We start from the raw sequence: 18,553 nt of genomic DNA, 5'->3' as shown, positions 1-18,553 counted from the left end.
AACTTAATGTTATACAGTTACTGATAATCGCATATATAAAACCAATGTATACCTAATGTAAAGAAATAAATTCTGAATCGGGTAAACTGATAAAATAAACCATGGGTTATTTTAAACATCTTCCTGAATCATTTTAGATAGAATATTTACCTAATGAACAAAGCTGCATGAATTTACAAAGTATTTTACATTTTATCAACTAAGTATATGATTGCAGAATGAATTTCACATAACAATTGAAAACGTTCTATACAGAATTATAAATATAAAACTAATGACATGTACATACTATCAATGACATTTACTAAATGTCATATAGACCAAGAACAAATATTTTTAAAAATATAGGATTTGAAGTATTTAATGGGGAGGTTTTATGGTGAAATTAACTTAATAACATCATTTTATATGACTCAAAATAATTTTCATTTCTCTATATTCTGTACTACTCTGAATACACGTAACTTAGCAGTCATTTTACTAGTGCCTGCAGTAGGGCACTCTAAAGGCACGAAGCATTCTATGGTATGACTGAGTAAGAAGGTGCTCCTGCTTTGGTGACCTAACTGATGCTCTCTACCAAAATGAGAGCGTATAGAATGCTGAAGTAGGGACCAAATAAAAATATGTAACAATAGTTCTCTAGAACTCAAGGACCAGAGAATACATCTGGTCCTATGTTTCTAATTGGACAATTTTAATCTGGTTTCTACCCAGCCTTTGGTGTTCTAGGATATGTGCTAATTTCTACTGACTCTAAAGAATGCCCTTTCAACACTTACAACAACCTTCGCAGTCCACACAGAGTCAAAGTGGAAACACCATTAAGTGAACTGGGCTTGACCTCAAACACACCTGGTATTGCTTATCGATGAAACCTAGTGTGAGAAGAAGTCGATGACTGACCTCCCAAAGTTATGGAATGGACAGCTGTTGGCCTTTGAGCATACCCAAAGATTGGTGGCCTGGGACTACAGTACAATGCAGTTACAGTTACAGTGTTAGGTTGCTAGCCATAAGGTCACTTGTTGGAAACCACCAGCCATTGCAACCAAACCACCAAAAAGGAGTAACACGCTTAGCATACCTTAACCTGAAAGAACTCAACAAAAAAATTCAAGTCTCCAGTTGTAATGTTGAAATTTTTCTATAGGAAAAACACTGAATGATGCATCAAAAAAGCATCAAAAAGATGGAAAGGATACAAGGAGTCACAACAGTAAAAAGAACCGGTCACATTCCACCATTCAGGAGTTAGTATAAAATCAAAAGCACTAAAATCAAAGGTACTAAAGGAAGAAGTTCAAGCTGCGCTGAAAAAAAAAACTAGACCCCACAAAAGTTCCAAACACTGAAGGAATAACATTCAAAATGTTGCAACAAGCTGACAAAGCAATCTATAGTTGGAGGACAGCTACTTGGCCAACTAAATGGAAGAGATCCAGACTGGTACCAATCTCAAAGAAAGGTAACTCAACAGAATGCGCAAGGTACAGAATAGGATTAAGATCACATTCAAGTAAAATTTCGCTGAAAATCATCCAACAATGGTTGTAGCAGAACACTGATGGGGAGCTTCGAAAAACTGAGTCCAATAGGTAACATCATGATAAATGGTGAAAAGAATGAAGCTGTCAAGGATTCTTGTCTTACTTGGATCCTAAATCACTATTAATGGAGGCAGTCATCCAGAGACCAAAAGAAGAGTTACACTGGGCAAACCTGCACAAGAGTGTTGAAAGGCAAGGGAGAATGCTTTGACTAAGGCAAGCCTGACCTAAGCCATGGTTATTTTTAACTCCCTTAAAACCATGCGAAAGGTGGACACTTGAGTATGGTAGGCAACTAATGGGTCTGAATTATGTGGCTGACAAAGAGAAAGGTAATCACCTTCACAGACATACATGGTTCCCTCTCCCTTATCTTGACTTAAATTTCCAGTAGGTTTTGCTTATCACTTTTATATGAATATCTGTTATTTTGGGGTGACTAATTTAGCACAATATTGTATGGCCACCTTCTTCCCCCATCTTGAAAACCTGATCCCAGTTGAAGCGGGGGCTCCTCTGTGACAGTGGTTTTAAAGGTGTATATACGTAGGGAGTGGTAAATGGTTGATGGGGCTAGGCAGGCTCTCTCTGCCTTGTTGTGTCTATGTACCAGAGTTGTTTATTAGGAGACCAGATTAAAAGATTACGTGACAGGGGAGCAGAAGCCTGTCTTCATTCTTGACGTTTATCCTTATAGTCTTGGACTCATACAACATTTGTCCTTTTGTGATTGACTAACTTAACTCAGAATATTGATTTCCAGCTCCCTAAAAAACAACAATGAAGCCATGAAATACCTCGTTACATGATGGGAGGCAGCAGTTTCAAATTGTTGACCTTATAGATAGACGTCCAATGCCACCAGGGCCCCCCAAATACCCTAGAAATGCCCCAGATTGCCTCAAGCAGTTATTTCAGAAGGAGTTAAACCAAAAAACTAATCATTCCCTTTCACATTTTGCACACACAAAAAATAAATAACAAGCCCAAACACATCTTAGTCAATAAATGGTAACTGCTTTCTGCTCGCAGGCAATACAATATAGATGCTGTGTAAGATACTGTTCATAATGTAGCGTTCATGAATCTAATTCAAAAGGTTGGTAATTAAAACCCACCCCGTGACTCCATAGGATAAAGACCCAATGACCTGAAACAATTCCCTTGAATAAGCCCAAACCCAATGTCAAGTGGATTGTGCCTCATGTCAATCCTAATTACTGTCACTGTGCTCGAGCCAGCTGTTGTACCACTACCTCAGTCTAACTCAATGAGGAGCTTCCTTTCCTCAGGATGTCCTTTCCCAGGTTCTGGTCTCTCCAGCAACATAGCCAAAGTACATGGGATGAAATCTCATCATCCTCACTTCTAAGCAGCATGCTGGCTATCGAGTCCCCCAAAACAAAGTTGTTAGTTCTTCTGGCAATCCATTGTACAATCAATATTCTTCAACATCTCCAAAATTCAATTCTCTCAAATCTTCTCCACTATTCTTTATTCAAAGTTCTGCTTCCACGGGCATGGTAGGAAAGTGAAAATACCAAGCCTTGGGTCAGGTGCACTTTAGTCCTCAGGTACTCTATCTGCTCTTTAACACTTTAAAGAGGTCTGTGCAGAAGAAGACTGGCTTAATGTAATTAGACATTTCTTTTTAAATTAATAATCTTTTATTCAATAAAAACGGAGTCATTCTGTGCAAATATAGGTGTGATACAAAGATGAATGATTCTGACATCAGGAACTTGTAATATTCATATAGAAACAACATCTTGGTCAAACCAAAGTATTCCCTGGTAGAAAGTGATAAGGACCTTACTGGGGGATGGTAGATAGATGATAGATAGATATCTAAGATACATAGCTAGAGAAGAAGACAAAGATATTACTTCTAATTTTAAGATCTAGAAATCTGCTACAAAGTTTGTGTTTCTGTTGGAAGGAGAGATACTGATAAAAAGTTCATGGTCCCCAGTTGACATTTGATCTCTTGACGGATACTTCCATGAACGTTGATTGTGGATCCAGTAAAACGAGATCCTTGACAGGTTCAGCATTTTCCAGTCATGACTGGCATTTTCTCTGCTGGTCCTCTTGTGGTGAAATTTTGTTTTCATGACAAGAAAGTTGTGTGTTTGGCATCCATCTCGAAGGCTGTATTCAATCTTCATTTCACAGGTTGTTAATAAGCCTTTCTCCCTCCCATCATGATGTTGGGACCTTCTTGTAGTGCAGCTTCTTGGTTTACGTGCTTAGCATATAGTATGTGAATAGCATATAGTATGTTGAAATGATACAACTGTGACATTACATCTTTCCTAATTATAAGCCACAGCATGCCTTCATTGTGTTTGAACAACTGTTATCTTGGTTAATGTAAAGGTTCTGCAAGCGAACAATTAAGAATTCTGAAATTCTCACTCTTTGCAATGTGCAATGTAGCAAATTACCTATACAGCTCTTTTAGGCATAGTCTTTGTTATTCCCGCCAAATGTCCTTCCCTTTTCCTGATGAGTCTGGGTAAGAGGTAGGGAAGGATACTAATTGGATTATATGATTCAACTGTGGGTTACTCTGTCCTGCTCAGTATAAAATAAGTCATCTCAGAAGCAGGAAGGAGGGAATTTCACTATCAGCAAAAGAGAAGAGGGAAGACAATGTCCTTTGGAGCATGAGATCCCTGTACACTCAACCTCCCTGAATCAGGAGACAACATTGATACCAGATGACCGGAACAGAACTAGGTTTTCCCTGCCCACAGAGCAAAAGCCCAGAGAATAAGGAAAACTTCTGGAAGCTGGATGCTTCTGAGCATTTAATTGGGGAAGCTGAAATTGTTGATTTACGGATCTGGGGCTGAGTGCCCTCTATTTATAGCAGAGTGGACTACCTTTTGGGCATTTCTTAGCAACCCTAAAATCCTTTCTTTTCAACAGGGCTCAAGCAGGGAAAAGAACAACAACTCTGCGGTGACTGAACGGTATTGTGATCATTTCGCACCTGAATTGTAGCCAGTTAAAATAGCTCCATAAACCCCATAATCATAAGTATCATCTGTGAGTTCTTTGTGGCCATTGCAATCAATTATTGAATCCAGCTACAAACAGTCGAGTGCTGTGGGAAAGACAGGTGGTGTCAGAATACAGTAAATAGGATTGAAAGGGGATGGAGGGCAGCAGGATGTCTGACTTATGCCTTGTGGCAACCAGCACTGGGAGCTGGCGGAGGTTGTTTGCTCACAGCTAGTGTCAGACGTGAGATACAGTGCAATGGCTCCAGACTCATTAAAGGATGAGGCTTTGTGGTAAGAGAAAGGTGGAAGGGTAACTTTTTAATCTTAGTTATATTGGTTATTATTACTTGTAATGGCTGAAAGGAATGTATGAAACTATCTGCTACAGTGGAAAAAGTTGGTTCTGGATTGGTCTGGTGCTTAAGTCATGCATGATTGATATGGGGCCAGGGTCTACTGGACACATCCTGCCAGGGGCCCAAGGCCATATACATATAATTGAAGAAACGGTCCAGGAATGGAGAAGAAAATATGCACTGAGTATGGGTAAGGTGTTTATTTAATTGCACTATGGATGTTGAATGTGGCTCCTATCTGAATTTTTAATAAGTTTACTTGATGGAAATTATTATTAGAGAGAGCTTTTAAGCCCACCTTCAGCCTATAGTTGATTAGGTATGCTAAAGGAGATGAGGGAAGGAACAGACTTTATTTTAAACCAGAACTTTATGTAGGCGAAACCTCAGAATTATCAAGAGAACTGAAGGTTTACATTTGAAGGGAAGACCAGCAGGGAAATAATGACTGTGGGATTTTTTTAACTTTAAAATTAAGCGTATCCAGGCACGAAAAACCCATACCCAGAGAAGACAATTCCTTTGAGGGCTAAAATTTAAGGGAGCCAGTCAGATTGGTGTATGCTCATTGTGGTAATCACCAGGTTCACTTGTTAAATGGGAGTGGGGAAGATGCAGCAATGAAAAGAAAGGGCAAATCTGGAAACTAGGTTAAGAGAACCTAGCTTGGAGAAAAGGGGAAATTGGAAGCTGAGAGATAAAATGTCTAACTGATCCAGGGGCTAAGGACTGCTGAGAAGGGGTCGGCTACTCTGCAGTGCAGGGAAGTCGGTACTGTCACCCAAGCTTGCAAGCAGTACACCCAATTGGCCTCCCATGGAGAGACACAACTGAGAAAACAAGAACACAACCATGGGGTGAGAATTTTAATTGGTCCCTCTTATGATGTACTGAAATTAAGTCTACTTAATTTATCAAGTCATGTCCATGCCCTAATTTCATACACTTGTATCTATCAATAAACATTGTGATACTTGGTGGGGGGAAGAAGAAGAACACAAGCATGTGGACAAAGATGTTTGACACTGTGAGCTGGTTTAAACTGCCAGAATTTGATGGCTTGCTCTGGATAGACTTTGCTTATAGAAGCAAGTGACCAAAGTTCCAAAAGGAACAGAAGATCCTTCAGTTCAAGAAATAAATCGCCTCACAGATTTTGTCTACATGCAATTTAAAAATTGGAAATCTTAGAGAAATGCATGCAGTGGCATGTTCACAGTAACAATTATTAAAAGGGGAAGTCGATTCCTCATGTATGAAAAGGGCAACAACTTAAATAAGCAAGCCAGTAAATAAAGCAGCACTGGCAATGCAGTGAATACCTATAATGACTCTTCTGGTCCTGGTCTTTGCTCCTCCTACAGAATGGCCGGTGTCTTCATGTTGAGTCTCATTAAGAAGGTGTGGGGATGGATATGGTTAGGGTTAGGGAAAAAAAAGGAGTAAAGAAGGTGTGGGGAAAATGCGGGTTGGATTATATGATTCAGCTGTGAGTTATTGTTATCCTGCCAGATACACAGATTTCTGTTTCTTAGGATGATCTGGAAAAGATGGTGTACGGAGGGATGCTGTCACAACTGTAGTTCTTCCCATAATCACTTGAAATAGAGTTTTCTCCCTAGTGGACTGTTGTGGGACCAAGACCAAGGTTGCAGCTACAAGTGCCAGAAATAGGCTGAGCCCTTGGGAAGAGACTGTAACTGTCTCCCCTGGTTTGTACGTCCAAATTATCAAAGTGCTGATGATGGATGGATTGTACTTCCTCTTACACTTGGCAAAACTAGGTTTGACTGTGAGTAGTGTCATACTACATAGTGGTCAAGAGGGCCCAACCATCTTGATCCTAACTAAGCAGCCTCACCCAATATGAATCAGAATGGACTGAGGGAGATCTACTTGCTAGACTGGTCTCATGACTAGCCATCCAGACTGACACATTGGCTGAACCTGGTGTCCCTTGAGGAGCGAAAGACAAATGTAAAGAATAATGCAACAGGGGAAAAAAATCTAACATTATGCTTAATCCTCAAGAGACTCAGGCCAATTCTCTCAGTTAAATTTTATCAGGGGATAGGAATCATAAAGTTGAAACCACTTTTGAAGAAACTGACTAGATCAGATGAAACACATTCTTATCCCCTCTGAATAATGGGAGCATTCACAGTAAAATTATTAAAGGTGGTAGAGGGCGGGGTGCTGAATCATTCATTAATGCAAGGACAATGGCTTAGAAGGGCCAGAGGTTGGCCTGCAGGGCTGTGAATTACTTATGGCTCTTCTAGCCAGACCTTTTGTTACTCCCACCATGATTAAATCTGGGTAAGATGGGAGAAAATACTGATTGGATTCTGATTTAACTGTGTATGATTGTGAAACACACACAACTGTGATTGTCATCCTGGTGGATATAAATCAGCCATCTCATAAGTAAGAAGAGGGCTCTCATTACCAGCAAGAGAAAAATGCCAGGAGTGGAGCATGTCTTTTGGACCTCGATATCCCTACTCCTTGACCCTTGACCCATCAAGCAATTTTGACACTAGACTAGAAACAGCAATAGCAGAACTACAAGCATGCGACGTCAGAGTTGACGTCTCAGCCCCCTCTGAGCAAGTAAAGCGGAGTGCTTTTCGGCAGGAGGACGGCTTGTGGAATAGGGTGCCACTAGACTTAGACTTAACGGTGGATTGGCAAGTCCTTCAGGCATTTATTGGCAACCCTAAAAGAGCCTAGTAATATTGCCTTAGTGGGGCAGAGGTCAAGTCAGGGCAAGAGGCTGAAGACCCAGGAGACATCTGCCTGGGAACACAGCAGGTAAGACCCAGTCCAGACTGAACTGCATCTTGCGCATTTCTCATATGAATTATAATCTAATTTCCTTAACAAACTCCAGAATAGTGAGAATCACTTTTGAGTTCTATGTGACCATTGCAATGAATTACAGAACCCTGGGGCAGAAGTAGAGTGCTGAGGGAGGAAACGCAGGTTGCCTGGCTACAGTAAATAGGATTAAAATGTGATGGAGGTATCTATCTTTGCCTTGTAGCAATGAGCCTTGGGAGCTGGAGGACATACGAAGTGACCCTTACACCTTTTTAGCACAATGTTATCCATAGTTTGTGATGATCCACAAAGCCTTTTCATAATCAGGCAAACCTCTTTCTGGTATGCTTTCCTTTTAGCCAAGATCCATCTGTCAGCAACAATGTTAATTCTATGAAACAAATGTACTCAACTCATGGACATGAAGTTGCCAGGAGTTGAATTCGATGCAACGGGAATTCCTTTTTTAGGTGTGTTGTTTGTGAAGAGGGCAGGAGTGGAAAGAAGATCAGACTTAAGGCTCCCTGCGGGTCTGTATTCTCAGGGCAGTGGTGACAAAGAAATGAACATGCCAAGCATCACCATTTCTACCACCAAGAGACCCGAGGAAACGTTGCTTTGGCAAAACTGAAATAACTTTGAGATATTCTGTGTCTTCCTATGAATTTAAAGTTTTATGGTTCAGGTACAAGCATCTGTGTGTTTGAAATAAGTAATTTTAAATATTCTTTGTATAAATGAATTAAGTCCCCAAACAGAATAAAAACGATAACAATAGTATTAAAGAATACCATTAAGAGGAAGGTTCATCATCCTTTTACTCGACCTTTCCATGAACTCTTTGAAGCCCCTCTCAAATAATTTTTGAAATAAATTATCAATAGATATAATAAAGTGCTAAAGAAAACAAAGGAACATGAATGAAAAAAAGAAAAAGCCCAGATAGACAACAAAGCTCACTCTATTTAAACTTAGAAATACCCAGCAGTTCCCATCTCCTACCTTTCTTAAAGTACCATCAAGTACTCTAACAAAGGCTGCTTCGGTCAGAAAAAAAATGAGCTATGTTACTCCTCCACATGAAAGGGTTGAAGACCAGTATGTAGGTAAGCAGTACCAGAGGGAGTGGATCAAACCTGACTAAGTCTTTAGACGGAAGTGTAAGTCTCTGAAGAAAGGCCTGGCAATCTATTTCCACATTGTTTCCACTGAAAACCGTATGGAGCACAGTTCTACTCTGACAGTTATGAAGGCGCCATTACTCAAAATCAAATCATGAGCAACGGGGTATTGTTACCAATTATGTGGGCATGTAGAAGCCAGAGAAATTTACTAAACTATACCGCAGAGACAGAAATTAGCAAAGACAGACAGAAAATCTCCAAGACAAATCTTCAACAAAATAAACTGCAAGGGAGCCTTTTAGTCTTCCACTACTCGCACTCTGTCCTACATTTTAAGTATTTAAGTTATTCTAAAATTAAAGTATTCTTATTAAAGTTCAATTAGTATCTTTATCATCTTCGCAAACAGAAAAAGGAAATAAATTCCACCTACCTCCAACCTACCTACCAAACCAAAAGTCAAATAGGGTGTACAAGACTACAAATCTTTTTTTTTGGGTGGGTGGGGGTGGGGAGAAGACTAAAAATCTTTATGGAAGCAGCCAGCCTCATCGTTCCCCTGCAGGGTGGTTGGTGGGTTTGAACCTCCAACTTTGTGGTGAGTAGTCCAGTGCCTAATCCAGAGCAGCAACAACAAAAATTGCCATCGAGTTGATGCCAACTTATAGCAACCCCATAACACAGGAAGCGATCTCATAACACAGGGTTAGAACCGCCCCCTGTGTGTTTGCAGAACTGTTAACCCTTAATGGGAGTATATAGCCCTCTCTTTTTCCCTTGGAATGGCTATTGGTTTCAAAGTGCTGACCTTGTAGTTAGTGGTTCAACATGCAATCAGAACTCACTGCCATCGAGTCAATTCTGACTCACAGCGACTCTATAAGGCAGAGTAGAAAACCCCATCTTTCTCCCTCAGAACTAGCTGATGGTTTCGAACTGCTGATCTTTTGGTTAGCAGTCGAACTCTTAACAACTACACCTCCACGGCTCCACAGAGGAACAATAGAGCTCCTTTAATTCCCACTCTACCAATATTTTTATTGTGTTTTTTTTTCAGTTTTAAATCATTTTAATGGGGTTTATTGTTAGTATATATTTTAATTTAATGGAAATAAATTTAACTCCCTATGGTACTGTTACATTTAAAGTCATTGTTCATTTTGATTTACCTCATTGTTTTTACTCAAATTGTAAAATGTTTTATTATACAGAATTTTAACTATATACAAAAATGGTTTAACAAACCTCCGTGTCATCCATGCTTAAACAATTACAAACTCAGGGCCAATCTTATGGTCTCTATGCCAACCCTCTTTGGGCCTATTCCGGTGTAATTTGAATCAAATGCTTTTGCCTTGGATTTTTATTGAAACCATGTGTTTTAAGTTACAGAAGGAAGGCATTTTGAATGAAATAAAAATTATCTTTGAGGTGATACAGATTTTGATACCATTCTTGAGACACAATTTGTCCTGGGAGTTTTCTCTGGTGCTGGGATTGGTGGGAAATGGCCCATTTTTCAGATTCACATCACATGACCCATGGGTTAAAGGTGAATTTCAAACAGTTCCTGAAGAGCATATAATTTCATTTTTTGTATGCTTCTATATGTATCTCAAAAAAGAAGTGAACTGTTAAAATGTAACATTGTCACCCTTTAGCAATACAAGAGTACAATTTTTTTGGAGTTCTTTTCCGTTTATTCAGTACAGCTGTAAATTTGACAAGACTGAAAACTAGAAAGGTGTATTGCAAATTCCAAATAACCATAGTAAATTTTTTTCTTTAGGAAATACTTTTATTTAAGGGATTGCTTGTTTTCTTCCCAGAGTCAATATCAATTCTTAGAGACATTCATGGTTTTTTTGATGACAACATTCTGAGTGGTGACACAGATTTGCAATATGGAAGAAGAAATATTATACAGTTAAAAGAAATAATGAAACCTTACTTTTATATTGGCTCTCAAAAACTCACTGCCATTTAGTCAATATCGATAAACAGGGTAAAACTGCCCATGAGTTTCCTAAACTGTAACTCTTCATGGGAGTAGAGAGCCCTGTCTTTCTCCATTGGAGTGGCTGTTGATTTCAAACTGACCTTGTAGATCAGACCACAGTCCTACTCGGTATGACTAATGCCACCAGGGCTCCTCCTATATTAGCTAGTTCTAAAGTATTACACTGCGGTGTACCACTCCTTCCAGCCTATTTCCTAATCGTCAAAAACAACCCCCCCCCCAAAAAAAAACAAACCACCAAACCTTTAAAGGGCAATCTTTATTTTTCAGTTCAAATACGAAAAAAAGACCACACTGACGTGTTAACTGTCAGTCCTTTGATGGATGGAATAAATGGCTGGCTTTACTACTTTCAAAATTATCTTGAACTTAACGCAACTTGCATTTTGTTTTTATCTCTTAATTCCACTTTTCCATCAACTTTTTAAAGACCTAAAAACCCTAACCATGAACAATAAATGGGAAAAAAGGAAAGTGAAAAAAATGAAGGAAAGGTCAGTTGGGTTGCAGCACATTTTAAATAAAAAATTATACTGTATACATCACACAATTCAGGAAAATGGTATTACTGAAACTAAAGTTATATCATAAATATAACACACACACAAAAACCACAGATCATATGTATACAGATGAGATAAACTTCAAGAAAATGATTTCATAGACATTAAAAAAAACAGAACCACACACCATGACCACCAAATAAGAGTTTATCCTAGGAATGTTTCATAAGAATATCAATCGATGTAATAAATACTAATGAACATACTGAGCAATGTTTTGTTTTACATAAGGTCATTAATGAGTCGAAACTGACTCAAGAACAAAAACTACAAGATAATAAAAATGAATACAGAAAAAGCATTTGAAAAATTCAACCAGAAGTTGAAAGGTACATTCTCCCAACCTTAAAGGCCACCTACAAAAGCCACAGTTACCAATACCCTCAATGGTAAATGACTGGGCTTTCCACCTAATATTGAAGACAATATTAGGTTCCCTTCTGGCTAAAATTCAATTTTGTACTATAGATTCTAGTCAAGATAACTAGGGGAAAGGAAGAAAACAGAAAGAACATCCAAATTAGAAAGGAAGAAATGAAATTATCTCTATGAATAGATCACATGATCTTTTACCTAGAAAATACTAAGGCATACACAACCCCCTCCACAACTCTATTCAAGATTATAGAGTTCAGCAAGATTCCAGGATACGAGATCAATATAGAAGTATCAATTGTACACTTGCAATGACTAATCAGTGAATTAAATTTTAAAAATCAATTATATGTATATAGCATCAATAATTAAAACATTTAGGAATAAATTTAAGAAATGTAAACAAGAAACTACAAGTATATTGTTTAAAAAAATAAAAGACGACCTACATAAATGGAAAGAAATCCATGTTCATGGATGGGACAAATTGTTAAAATGGTAACAGTGTACAAATTGGCCTATAGAATTGAATACAATTATACATTACAGAAGATCCCAAAGAATCCAACTAACACCTAATGAACTAGCAAAGATGCAACATATAAAACCAACGCAAACATTAACTGGGTCTCTATACAACAAACAATAAGCAATCTAAAAAGGAAATTTTAAAAAAAGCAATTCCCTTTTCAATGACATATAAAAGAATAAAATATCCAGGAATAAATGTAACCAGAAAAGTAAAAGACTCCAAGAATGAAAGTGATAAAACATTGCTTAGAGAAAATTTTAAACCCCTAAATAAATGAGAAAACATTTGGTGGAAGACTTAATGCTGTAAGCAGTATATAAAGCAATTCCAGTAACCTTCCTTAAAGAGATGGAAAAAACAATTCTAAAATCAAAATGAAATTGCAAGGAACTCTGAATAATTAAAAATAAGCTTGACAGAGGTGAGGGGTGGGTACCCACTAGAATGATTCATACTTCCTAATTTCAAAACATACAAAAAGTGATCAAAACTGTCCAGTACGATGGTATCATACCAGGACCAGAGCAGTGGAATAAAACCCTTAATAGTCAACTAGGGTACTATTGTCTAAAGCAATGGAGGACAAGGCACTTCTCTTCAATAATTGGTGTAAAGACAACTCGATCTCCATAAAAAGAAGTTGGATCTGTATTTCACAACACATATGAAAATTAACTAAAAATGGATTAATGACCTAAGGTTAGAAATTAAACCAAAGAAATCTTAAAACAAATCACAGGAGTAATATATCAAGACATAGTTTTAAACAATGGGTTCTTAGATATGATGCCAAATGAATAAGCAACAAAAAACAATACATAAACTGGACTTTATCAAACCAAAATTTCTATCTACATAACAAGCAGACCTCTAAAAAGTTGTGGTCAAAGGTAAGTGGGTACCCAAAGCTTGTTCTGTGCTTTCTTTATATTAATAACATGGTTTTAAATGTCTGAAGCAGTGACTCAAGTGACAGCACCAAACCAAACCCCAACCCCCTGTGAGTGAAAGGATCTGACTCAGAAGGACCCAAACAGGACTAGGTGGAACTGTTTCATGGGTTCCCGACACCGTACATCCTTGTAAGCACAGGCTAATGGACTTGCACCACCAACTTGTGAGGGAGCAGTCCAACACTTAACCTACGGTGTCACCACAGCTTCACATAACCACTGATTTACACACAGTAACAAATAAGGTTCCCCCCCAAATTTAGTGGAATGTTGGGACAGCAGAGCGCGCGCGCGCGCACGTACACACACACACACACACACACACACACACACACACACACACACACACACGACACCCAGTTTTGGAACATTACCTTCTAGGAGTATATAGAAAACCTGGTCCTCGGAGTTCAGATTCTTCTACATAAACCTGTTTCCTCACTTAATGTGATAATTCTTCCATCCCAATTTACACTCAGCCCTTCCATTAAAACAGACCAACTTCAGAAGAGCAACCTTATCATCCCCTTCCCAGGCCCCTTCCTATTGCCGCTGAAATTCTTACCTGGTTCTGGGTGCTCAGACTGGGGGGTCAAACTGGGAATTCCTCGCTCCTTTTCCACCTCAACGTTGGCATTGGTTTTATCACAAACATTCAACTGCGGCCCAACTGAATCGAGGCAGCCTGTACAATTTGGATTTGTCGGTGCATCTTCCAGTATACTCGTGGAAGTAGATTTATGCTCAGGTGGGTCATCCCCCTTCTGCACATGGTCGCCAGGAAGCAAGACCCCAAAGGCACCCTCAGAATTTTCTTTCTCCCTAAATCTGTTAGTGCGCTTGCGAGGTTTAGTGCGCCTTTGGTTTAAATGCTGCCACCGCTTTTTAGGCACCACTTGACGTACACCGTTGTGTTCATCATTCTCACTATGCATTTCAGAGTCCAGCTCTGGGCCTTTCCTGTTTTCCAAAGACGAGGCATTGTCAGAAAGTTTATCAATGTCAGGCTCTTTGACCTTGTTATCAAAATGAACATCAGGAAGATGGGTGTTTTCCTCATTTGGTAGGTGGCCCTTTAATTGAAAGTGCTCTTTTTTACCAGCATCTTCTTCCTCACCCTTTGCAGAGACACTCACTGAGCCTGCACCCTCTCTATCTCCCTGCAGTGCACCCTCAAGGGCTTCTGGAAGCCTGTTCGGTTTTCTTTTGCGCTCTGTCTTTAAGGCTTTCCGGTTCACTGTGTTCTTTCCCAAGTGGGTTGAAAAACCATCTTCCAATTTGGATAATAGTTTTGATCGCCCACAGTTGCGCCTAGTAACACAGTTTGAACGACTTTTGCCAGAAGCACAACGGTCTCTGTTATCAAACACTAAGTTAGGTAAGGAGGTAGACAACTCTCCAGGCAGTGCAGAGTCACCCCCAGTAGAGCTGGGATGGGCCGAGTCCTGAGTGCCACTTCCATTTTTGTCTGCACTGTGGGTGGAACCTCCTGTAACCAAGACCTTAGAAGCCCCTGCAGGACTACTAGCAGAGCAATCCACAAGACCAGGACTGCGATAGGAGACCAAGTTTTGAGATGTCATCAACCGTTGCTCCTTGGTCTTACTATCGTGCATATCTTTCAACATCATTAGCAATGTGCTGAACTTGTAGTCTGGTTCAATAGGCATATGATTCTGGCCCGAGGCAGAAGTATAAAGTAATGGTTTGGGTGGCTTGGGTGTTCCAGAGTCACTGACATCCTCACTTAAGGATCTGTAGGAGAGTTCCTTCAACTCAGACAGAACATGCTTCACCACTGCTGTTTCTATGTCACTAGAATCCCTGGTTTTCTCATGCATGTTGCTCAGTAGTTTTAGCCCATCTACTTTTCCACTTTTGGAAATGCTGGCCAAAGGAGAGCCTTTGGTATCAGACGAGCAGCATTTCAAACTGCAGTCCTCATTACTAACTGGAGGTTCTACCACAACTGGGTTTTCTTTGTGCTTGCACTTTATACTTCGGATCTTAGGCTGTTTGCTTTTTGAATGTAACAGAATTTGATTTCCAGCTCCACTCTTTGCTAGGGAGTTCTCACTGGAAATGCGTGAAGGCGTGTTGAATTTTGGAGAGAGGCTGTCATTTCTAAAGTCAGACGGAGCTTTGCAGATAAGGGTGGATGCTTTAGGATCAGAGAGGTTACCCGGAGAGGTCTCAGTTCTAGGTTCTGTTGTTTTGGTACAATCCATTAAGTGGTCTGTATGTGAGTTGGTAATAAGAGTCTTCTGCTTTGCTTTTACCCTACTATTTGTAGCAGGAAACCGAGAATACTTTACCTTCTCATTTTTCTGCATGGATAACATGCTCTCTGTTCTATCAAAAGTATCTGTAATTTCAAGGACACTATTGTCAGACTCTGAGCTATGATCTAGAGGATCCAAATCACTGCTTCCATCGTCAGAAGTGGTACAGATGCTAATGGAATCGCTGCGCTTTTCCTCATCACCTGCTCCAATATAGCAGAGCTGAACCTTTGAACTGCAAACCAGACCTCTTTGGGGCTTCTTCTTCTCCCCAGAACGTTTAGCGATCAATGAAGCCTCAGGTAAGCCCAGTAAAGAGTCACAATTTGAAGTCTCAAAATCTTTCTTTGCAGTGTTTTTTCCACAAGAAGAAAATAAAAAACTTCTCGCGGTGGGGCTGGACCCTGTGAGGCTGGACCCTGTGAGGCTATTTGCTATCCTGGAAAGTTCATTAGAGGCCTGCTTATCGGACACATCGCCAGAAATGAAGTTTAGGCCAAGGTTCTCTGGAATCTTTCCCCTCCGTTCATCCTTATGTGCTTCAAACTGAATGTGGCTCTTTTTCACACTAGTCCTTTTTGGATTATCAACGGTCTTTCTTACTCGTGATTTAGCACAAGGCTTTTCCTTCTCATCTGCAGAATGTTCAGAGTCAAAAGCCAGAGAATTCAAACAGCCATTAAGCAACAAATCCTGTTCTGATTCAGGGTCGTTGGGACAGTCCTCAAATGGCATATCCTCTTCGCTGTCCAACTTGATTGAGCTTCTGACACATTTTCGGTTCTTTGAGCCTTTGGGGTCATCATACTGTTCAGCAAGACCAACACTGGCTTCCCATTTACTCAAAATTTTCTGAGGAACCTTAAATTTAAAAGAAAGTGGGGAGGGGGAGAGACAAAGGATCAGTTATCAAAGAAATGGAAAGACAACCAGAGTGATAATTAGGAAACATCTCTCCCACCTCTAAGCTTTGCTAAGTCTTGCTGTACTTCTCTAAGGTCTCATAATGGGACTGGTCAGGTGGTTAGCCTCCACAGTTCATCCAGAATTTACAATATCAAGAGTTATTAACACTGCTCTAGTCTATCAATAAAGGGTGTATTCATTCAACAAACCATCCATCACCCTTGTCTCTTTAAACATAAAATAGGCTGCGATGTAATTTAAACTGAAAAGATCACTTTTCAAAATCAAGGAATATTCAGACCCTTCCTTTCATGTCACACAACAAATCCTAATTCAGATTTGATTTCTCCTTGATTTACGAAGGACAAGCACATGATTAGTTGCACAAAAGAGAAAGCAAAACCTTGAAAAACTCTGCTCCTGAGGGACCTAAAATTTAACCTTTGGTTATCACTGAATCCATGGCTAACCACAACAACTCTTTACATACAATAAATAAGTTGAGACTATAGCCAAACTATCTCCTGAGCTTTATCATGTAATTCAGATTGGTATAACAAATAACATATGCCCCTTATGAGTGTGTGTATATTTATTTGTACCATAAGGACACTAAAGCTCTGTGAAATACATGCAATTTTCTAGTCTCATATATACCCCTAGTTTCCTACAACACCTAGAAGTCAGAGTTTTAATTACGAGTTAGTATTCACAAATATTTTAATATTGTAAGGGATTTTGCAGAGTATATAAAAATTCAACTCACTGGATAAGTAGAGTCCTCAGAAAAAGGCAATAAACTGACCATCTGATTTATTTCAAAACACACACACACTCTTGCACACTTAATTCTCCTGTGACACCAAAAGCAAAAAACCAAACCCCCTACCATTGAGTCAACGCCCACTCATAGTGACCCTACAGGAAGGACAGGGTGGGACTCGCCCCATGTGAGTTTCCCAAGACTGTAACTCTTTACGAGTCTTTCTCCCTCGGAGCTGCTAGTGGTTTCAAACTATGCACCTTGCAGTTAGCAGCCCAATGATAACCACTATGCCATTCAGGGCTACTGTCTATGACTAAAATACATACGTTGCAGAAAAAAATGAAAGCCCCAGTGACCTCTAAAAAGAGATCTAGTAAAATTCACGCAATCAACATCTTCACACAAAAGCACTCTAATAAACTCCCCACTAACCAATTAGCCAAAATGAGAAAGGATGCAATTAGCCTAGTTCATCCCAACAGGGACAGATACTGATCTTTTGAAAATCAGCCACGTGACAGATTAAGTATTTCATACTTACATCTAACCGTCACAGCAGCTCTATAAAATAGACATAATTGAAAACACTGACGCTTAACACGGTAGTTTTAATTGGTAGGGGGTGGTATATACTGCCTCTTACTTGTGATTTATTAAAAATAGTCTCCAAGTATGTAAACACCGAGAAGTAGAAAACAGCCGCAACTTCCCCTCCTAGAATGGACTACTTAAGACATGTTCCAAGAAAATAAGCCATAGTTTTATGACTAGCCCAATTTTAACACAAAACATCAGGCAAAAGGAAGAAAAACACAACGTTTTTCATTGAAATACAATCAGGTAAAAAAGATGCCAGCATAAAGATGAAAATACAAAGACAAAATAATAAAACACATAAATGCAGGCACACATCATATTTTTCTCATATTTAAGATAGTTAATCTATAAAGTAGAATTTTTCATTATGATGATCGGTCTCTTATACTTCACATATCCTACTACCAAAGGAAATAGCGTATCTCCCCAAATCTAATACTTCCTCTCTACCTAACACTCCACAAACAGATAATGAAATTTCTTTCTTTTTTTTTTTTTACCTTATGTCTATATTCTTTTTCTTTCTGCTTCCCTCTTCTCCGAAGGACAGGTAGCTCTTCAAATTGATGTCTGCCTTCAAACATGACGATTGCTTTTCCAGCCACCCAAGCTTTCTCAGAAGGGTCTCCAAAAGCTTCCACATAGTATTGCCGGTAGGGCCTCCGGTTGGAAACTAGATAAGGATAAGAACCAGT

The 18,553-nt window shown here is 39.3% G+C and overlaps 1 protein-coding gene across 5 annotated transcripts in view; it reads right to left on the bottom strand.

The window, feature by feature from the left end:
- The window catches only part of NSD1 (nuclear receptor binding SET domain protein 1), a 151,946-nt gene that overhangs the window by 57,259 nt on the left and 76,134 nt on the right, over nucleotides 1–18,553 (bottom strand). For all 5 annotated transcript variants that reach the window (XM_075542013.1, XM_075542015.1, XM_075542016.1 and 2 more), the window contains 2 exons: nucleotides 18,359–18,531; nucleotides 13,873–16,450 (listed from right to left, as the gene is read on the bottom strand). In XM_075542013.1, coding sequence (XP_075398128.1) covers nucleotides 13,873–16,450; nucleotides 18,359–18,531 — 2,751 coding nt within the window. The remainder of the gene's footprint in view (nucleotides 1–13,872; nucleotides 16,451–18,358; nucleotides 18,532–18,553) is intronic.

The sequence above is a fragment of the Tenrec ecaudatus genome, chromosome 2 (genome assembly GCF_050624435.1).
Source record: "Tenrec ecaudatus isolate mTenEca1 chromosome 2, mTenEca1.hap1, whole genome shotgun sequence".
In the NCBI taxonomy this organism is placed as follows: Eukaryota; Metazoa; Chordata; class Mammalia; order Afrosoricida; family Tenrecidae; genus Tenrec; species Tenrec ecaudatus.
Note: the sequence above shows the minus strand (reverse complement) of the source record. Positions and strands in the feature narration are given on the sequence as shown.